Source organism: Nerophis lumbriciformis, linkage group LG27, assembly GCF_033978685.3.
Source record: "Nerophis lumbriciformis linkage group LG27, RoL_Nlum_v2.1, whole genome shotgun sequence".
NCBI lineage: Eukaryota > Metazoa > Chordata > Actinopteri > Syngnathiformes > Syngnathidae > Nerophis > Nerophis lumbriciformis.
In genome coordinates, this window is record NC_084574.2 from 24,790,347 (window position 1) to 24,797,500 (window position 7,154).

Below are 7,154 nucleotides of genomic sequence, written 5' to 3' on the forward strand. Positions count from 1 at the left end.
TAATCCGGTGCGCCCTATGGTCCGGAAAATACGGTAAGTACCGTATTTTTCGGAGTATAAGTCGCACCGGAGTATAAGTCGCACCTGCCAAAAATGCATAATAAAAAAGGAAAAAAACATATATAAGTCGCACTGGAGCCCGGCCAAACTATGAAAAAAACTGCGACTTATAGTCCGAAAAATACGGTATGTATCCTTTGATATTTTAGCATGTGACCCTCAATACATATAAACAAATACAAATTGATTCAAATCTTTCTCAATATAAACTTTTACTTCTTTAAAAATTTGCTCATGATGTGGTGTTGTTTTGCCCCCGGGCTCAGACATTTGACCCCTGCTGGGTCACGTGACTCGCCGTAGTGAGTTTGACAAGTTTGGACATTCCGCCCCCCGGCACGCCTTCACTCTGTGTGTCACAGCGGCGTGGAGAACACAAATTAACACGCAGGGTCAGTGCTTATAAAGTTTTACACATGAGACCTGTCTTGTTTTCAGGGACTAACTTTTCACCACCTCGATGGCGGAGGAACTATTGGTGTCGAACGATGCATCATTTTGCTCGGTGAGTAATAAAATTGATAGTCGTGATAATGATGGAGTTGCAATAAATTTGATATATTTCAGATAGATGATGAAGACTCTTGAACGCATCATAATAATCCCCTCAATTCCCCCTAAAAACGGATTAAGTGGCTGGAATATAAAGACAATATAACATACATCCATAAACGTGGATGCATATGCAAAAGTGCAATATATTTATTTGTACAGTAATCGATGTATTTATTTCTTCACCTTATTGCTATTTTATCCTGCACTACAACCAGCTAAGGCAACAAAATTGTGTTCTCGTCTGTATTGTAAAGTTCAAATTTGAATGAAAATAAAAGTAAGTCTAAGTCTCTAAGTCCAATGTGAAGTTTATTTATATAGCGCTTTTCTCTAGTGACTCAAAGCACTGTTTACATAGTGAAACCCAATATCTAAATTACATTTAAACCAGTGTGGGTGGCACTGGGAGCAGGTGGGTAAAGTGTCTTGCCCAAGGACACAACGGCAGGGACTAGGATGGTGGAGGCTGGGATCGAACCTGGAACCCTCAAGTTGCTGGCACGGGCACTCTACCAACCGAGCTATACTGCCCCCTAGTCTAAGATAGGTAATAATGACTTATGGGCTGCACGATTCTGGATAAAAATAAGACTCACAGTTTTCCTGCTTAAAATTAAAATAGATATTTGTTTTTTTCACAAAAACAAACAAATTGAAAGAGTTGAAAGTATTTTTTATTGACCTGTAGACCAATGTTTTTCAACCTTTTTTGAGCCAAGGCACATTTTTTTCATTGAAAAAATCCAAAGGCACACCACCAGCAGAACTCATTAAACAATTGATCTCGATATTGACAATACAAAGTTGTCGTTGCAATTGTTGAATATGAATTCAAACCATAACCAACCATGCATCACTATACTTGTCAAAGTACTGTCACCATCTGTCACATCAGTTTTTTGGTGTTTTCCTGTGTGTAGTGTCTTGCGGTCCTATTTTGGTGGCTTTTCCTGTTTTGTTGGTAGTTTCCTGTAGCAGTTTCATGTCTTCCTTTGAGCGCTATTCCCCGCACCTGCTTTGTTTTAGCAATCTTGACCATTTCAGTTGTTGCTCTCCTTCTTTGTGTGGACATTGTTGTCATGTCATGTACGGATGTACTTTGTGGACGCCGTCTCTGCTTCACACGCTGTAAGTCTTTGCTGTCGTCCAGCATTCTGTTTTTTTACTTTGTAGCCAGTTCAGTTGTAGTTTTGTTCTGCATAGCCATCCCTAAGCTTCAATGCCTGTTTTTAGGGGCACTCACCTTTTGTTTATTTTTGGTTTAAGCATTAGATACATTTTTACCTGTACCCTGCCTACCGCTGTCGTCTTCATATTGTGATCATGACAAACCATGTTCCCGACGTCGACGAAGCAATTAGCTACCTGCTGCCACCTACTGATATTGAAGAGTATTACACGGTTACTCTGCCGCGCTCTCGACAGCACCGACACTCAACAACGGCACATTATTTGCGGATTATAATTACTGGTTTGCAAAAAATATTTTTAACCCAAATAGCTGAAATTAGGTCATCTCACACGGCACACCAGACTGTGGTTGAAAAGCACTGCTGTAGAGTACCATATTTTTGCTGGGATTCTTGAATTTTCACATCAAACTTTGGGAGTTGATAACAGCAACACAATGTAATGTCACTGGACAGTAGAGTCATATTTGTTGTGTCAGATGTTCACTGTTTAGAAGTAAAAAAAAAAAAAAAAAAGTTGCATCATTCTTTTTAATAATGACTGTATATATTACACTGTGTCCTATTCTGTGTGTCAACGCTAAACTTAAATAAGGCCTCAAAGGAGACGCTCTTTTTTCATTCTTCTCCTTTGAAAGGCAAATATAAGCAGCATGCATGCCTGTGGATGTTTGGTCCCGCTAGCTATGTCTAACTGCTCGCTAATGAGCACAGATTAAATGCTGACTGGGCAGCATTGTCTGCCGGTCGCTATTTTCACGTGTCGCCATGTAACTCTGTCCAGCATGCTTTTTGTTTCTAAATCATGTTCCTTTCAAGCATCCATGAAGGCTGATGGCCAGATGGTCTCTACTTCCTGTCTGTATCTGATAACCACATTTCTGCATGATCTTTCATAGGAGGTGAGATAAGCTCTTTGTGCAAGAATTTAGAGTGTTAGCCAAGAAGGCAGTGCCGATTGCATTGCAGGATCCCATTGACTTCTAAAGATGGTGTCCACACTTGTACAAAGCCGTCATGAAGGTTTACCTACAGCACAGGTGTCAAACTCAAGGCTGGATCTGGCTCGCCATGTGATTTAATTTGGCCCACCACATAATTTAGTGTGGCCCGCGAAAGGTTGGAAATAATGTGTCAATACAGCCCTTTCTAGCTAAATGTGTTTGTATTTTCATTCTATTTGTTTTGACAGAAATAATGTCCTGCTTGTAATTGCTTATCTTTTACTCTTTAGTACAAATCCCGTTTCCAAATGAGTTGGGAAATTGTGTTAGATGTAAATATAAATGGAATACAATGATTTGCAAATCATTTTCAACCCATATTCAATTGAATGCAATACAAAGACAAGATATTTGATGTTCAAACTCATAAACTTTATTTTTTTTTTGCAAATAATAATTAACTTAGAATTCCATGGCTTCAACACGTGCCAAAGTAGTTGGGAAAGGACATGTTCACCACTGTGTTAAATGGCCTTTCCTTTTAACAACACTCAGTAAATGTTTGAGAACTGAGGAGACACATTTTTTAAGCTTCTCAGGTGGAATTATTTCCCATTCTTGCTTGATGTACAGCTTAAGTTGTTCAACAGTCCGGGGTCTCCGTTGTGGTATTTTAGGCTTCATAATGCGCCACACATTTTCAATGGGAGACAGGTCTGGACTACAGGCAGGCCAGTCTAGTACCCGCACTCTTTTACTATGAAGCCACATTGATGTAACACGTGGCTTGGCATTGTCTTGCTGAAATAAGCAGGGGCATCCATGGTAACGTTGCTTGGATGGCAACATATGTTGCGCCAAAACCTGTTTGTACATTTCAGCATTAATGGCGCCTTCACAGATGTGTAAGTTACCCATGTCTTGGGCACTAATACACCCCCATACCATCACAGATGCTGGCTTTTCAACTTTGCGCCTATAACAATCCGGATGGTTCTTTTCCTCTTTGGTCCGGAGGACACGACGTCCACAGTTTCCAAAAACAATTTGAAATGTGGACTCGTCAGACCACAGAACACTTTTCCACTTTGTATCAGTCCATCTTAGATGAGCTCACGCCCAGCGAAGCCGACGGCGTTTCTGGGTGTTGTTGATAAACGGTTTTCGCCTTGCAGAGGAGAGTTTTAACTTGCACTTACAGATGTAGCGACCAACTGTAGTTACTGACAGTGGGTTTCTGAAGTGTTCCTGAGCCCATGTGGTGATATCCTTTACACACTGATGTCGCTTGTTGATGCAGTACAGCCTGAGGGATCAAAGGTCACGGGCTTAGCTGCTTACATGCAGTGATTTCTCCAGATTCTCTGAACCCTTTGATGATATTATGGACCGTAGATGGTGAAATCCCTAAATTCCTTGCAATAGCTGGTTGAGAAAGGTTTTTCTTAAATTGTTAAACAATTTGCTCACGCATTTGTTCACAAAGTGGTGACCCTCGCCCCATCCTTGTTTGTGAATGACTGAGCATTTAATGGAATCTACTTGTATACCCAATCATGGCACCCACCTGTTCCCAATTAGCCTGTTCACCTGTGGGATGTTCCAAATAAGTGTTTGATGAGCATTCCTCAACTTTATCAGTATTTATTGCCACCTTTCCCAACTTCTTTGTCACGTGTTGCTGGCATCAAATTCTAAAGTTAATGATTATTTGCACCAAAAAAATGTTTATCTATTTGAACATCAAATATGTTGTCTTTGTAGCATATTCAACTGAATATGGGTTGAAAATGATTTGCAAATCATTGTATTGCGTTTATATTTACATCTATCACAATTTCCCAACTCATATGGAAACGGGGTTTGTATAAACAGATTATTGCAAGAAGAAATTCCAAGCATTATTTTGTTTAAAAAATTGATTTATCTGCTTGTTACATTGACTTACCATTTAAAAACAAGTTATCCATCAATCAGTTGTTAGAAAATATGATAACCAGTCACAACTGCCTATGCAAATTGCGTGACAAGGCTTATAAGTTTGTATTTACATATATATTTACTGTTCAATGCGGCCCTCTTAAGGCAGCCATAATTGCCATGTGACCCCCATTAAAAACATTCTAAAGCAACTCTCAACAACTTGGTTTCCCAACATCCTGTTTGTTGCTGACAAGAAAAAAAATATTGCTATTAAAAAATACAGCATTTGCCATTAGCTACCAATGCAATACCAAATACCGCATATGTTAAAGTACAGCGGGGGAAGAAGACGGCACAGATGCAAGGATGTCGTTTAGCTCTATTTATTATATTTACAATAATAATACTAATAATAATACATTTTATTTATAAGGCGCCTTTCTGGGCACTCAAGGATACCGTACAAAATCACAACAATAAAATCAAATTGGATAAAACAACAACAACAACAACAAAGAGAAAAGAAAAGATGATTACAATGAATAAGCAGTTAGGAATAGGTGTGTTTTGAGTCTTGATTTGAAGAGGGATATTGAATCTAAGTTGCGAAGGTCTGGTGGTAAAGAGTTCCAAAGCTGTGGGGCAGAGCGGCTGAAAGCTCGGGCACCCATGGTGGACAGTTTAAATAAAGGAACAGTGAGATGGATGGATGAAGAGGATCTTAGGGAACGTGAGGGTGTGGCGACATGGATCAGGTCAGAGAGATATGATGGAGAGAGATTATGGATGGCTTTGAAAGTGAGGAGAATTATTTTAAAGAGGATGCGATGTTTGATGGGTAGCCAGTGGAGTTGCTGCAGAACAGGGGTGATGTGCTGGATTGAAGGGGTTCTGGTGATTATCCGGGCTGCAGAGTTCTGGAGAAGCTGAAGTTTGTGAAGTGACTTGTGAGGGAGACCAAACAGGAGAGAGTTGCAGTAGTACAGGCGAGAGGTGACCAGGCTATGGACTAGTATGGCAGCAGTATGAGGGGTAAGGGATGGGCGAAGATGATTAATGTTCCGCAGATGAAAGTAAGCATATCCAATAGTATGAAGTGTGAAACTAATCCAAAATGTGTATGAGTGCGACTATGTCGAACGATTATCTGATGAGTGTTACCAGGAGTGTTGAGCAAGAGGCGGAAGTCCATGGAGGGCAAGGCAAGCTCGTAGATCCAGGGACAGGCAGGAGGTCAGGGGTGAGAGTGATGCATCAAAGTCCGTGTCCAGGCGGGAGGTCGATATCCCAGAAGTCATCCAGGGAACCAGAGGGAATACGGGGAGACGAGACACACCGTTCATGATCAGGAAACGGAGGAATGCTGCTGGATGGCGACAAGGAACACGAGACGAATGAACACGGAGGGGAGAAACACAGAGAGAGAGAGAGAGTGCACATAGAGCTAGACGTGTTGGCTTACTGTACGGGAACAGGTAGCTACGTTCTGGCCCGGAACTCAGGTTTGTGCTGGCTTAAGAAGCGCAGGGAACTCATCAGCGTCAAGTGTGTTGAGTGCTGATCGATTGCAGCTGTGCCGGTGCGCAGGAGTGGTGTGCGCTTGGAGGTGCGCTCAGCGCAGCGCTCAGATGAATGTGCATTGGAATGCGTCCGGGCCGTGACAGTATATCTGTAAAAAATACTGTATTTTACTTAAAACATTTTAAAAAATAAAATACAGAATACAGAAGCAGCATGTGCGGATCAAAATAAATTGCAAGATTAATCTGAATTCATACATGGTTAATTTTTTGTGATTAATCACACTACAGTAGGAAGAGGATTCATATGGTCTGATTTGTTGCTGTTTAACTGACACATGAAACGTGACAAATTGGTGGTGTGCACTATCCACTTTAGCCGCGAGACAGCATTAGTGTTGAGTATCTTAAATGTGTTGTGTGGCAATTCCAACTTTGACCACAGCGTCAGTTCAGTCCGGTTTATTTGGAACATGCATACGATACAATGTAGTGCATCACACAATTCCAGTTGTTTCATTACAGCACGTCCGAAAAGGAGTAAGAATAAGTATAGCTTATTTAATCATACTCCTTTTTATACCATTGCAATTTTATCCAATTTCCTTGTTCTCTGTAACAGAACAGTGAACAAATACATAATACATTATTAATTTACCATAGTAAGCAAACAAATATTAAATGCATAAATAATCTTTGTCTCAATAAAAAAAAGAAAAAAAAAAGTATTCAAGATGTTCATCATATTTATTGTTCTGTGTACTTTGTGAACACTTGTTTGAACAGTCTCTTAAACTGAATGATAATGGTTTGCTTAATCCATTCCATAATTTAATTCCACATACTTATATGCTAATGAATTTAAGTGTTGTACGAGCATAGAAAATGTTTTAAATTAGATTTTCCTCTTAGGTTATATTCCTCCTCTTTTGTTGGGAAGAATTGTTGTATATTCTTGGGTT

General features: G+C 40.1%; 1 protein-coding gene across 1 annotated transcript in view; it reads left to right on the top strand.

The window, feature by feature from the left end:
• Nucleotides 1-487: 487 nt before the first annotated feature.
• Nucleotides 488-7,154, top strand: part of slc2a15b (solute carrier family 2 member 15b) — a 71,529-nt gene continuing 64,862 nt past the window's right edge. Inside the window, exon 1 of the mRNA XM_061987833.1 lies at nt 488-565. Coding sequence (XP_061843817.1) covers nt 521-565 — 45 coding nt within the window. The 5' untranslated portion in view covers nt 488-520. The remainder of the gene's footprint in view (nt 566-7,154) is intronic.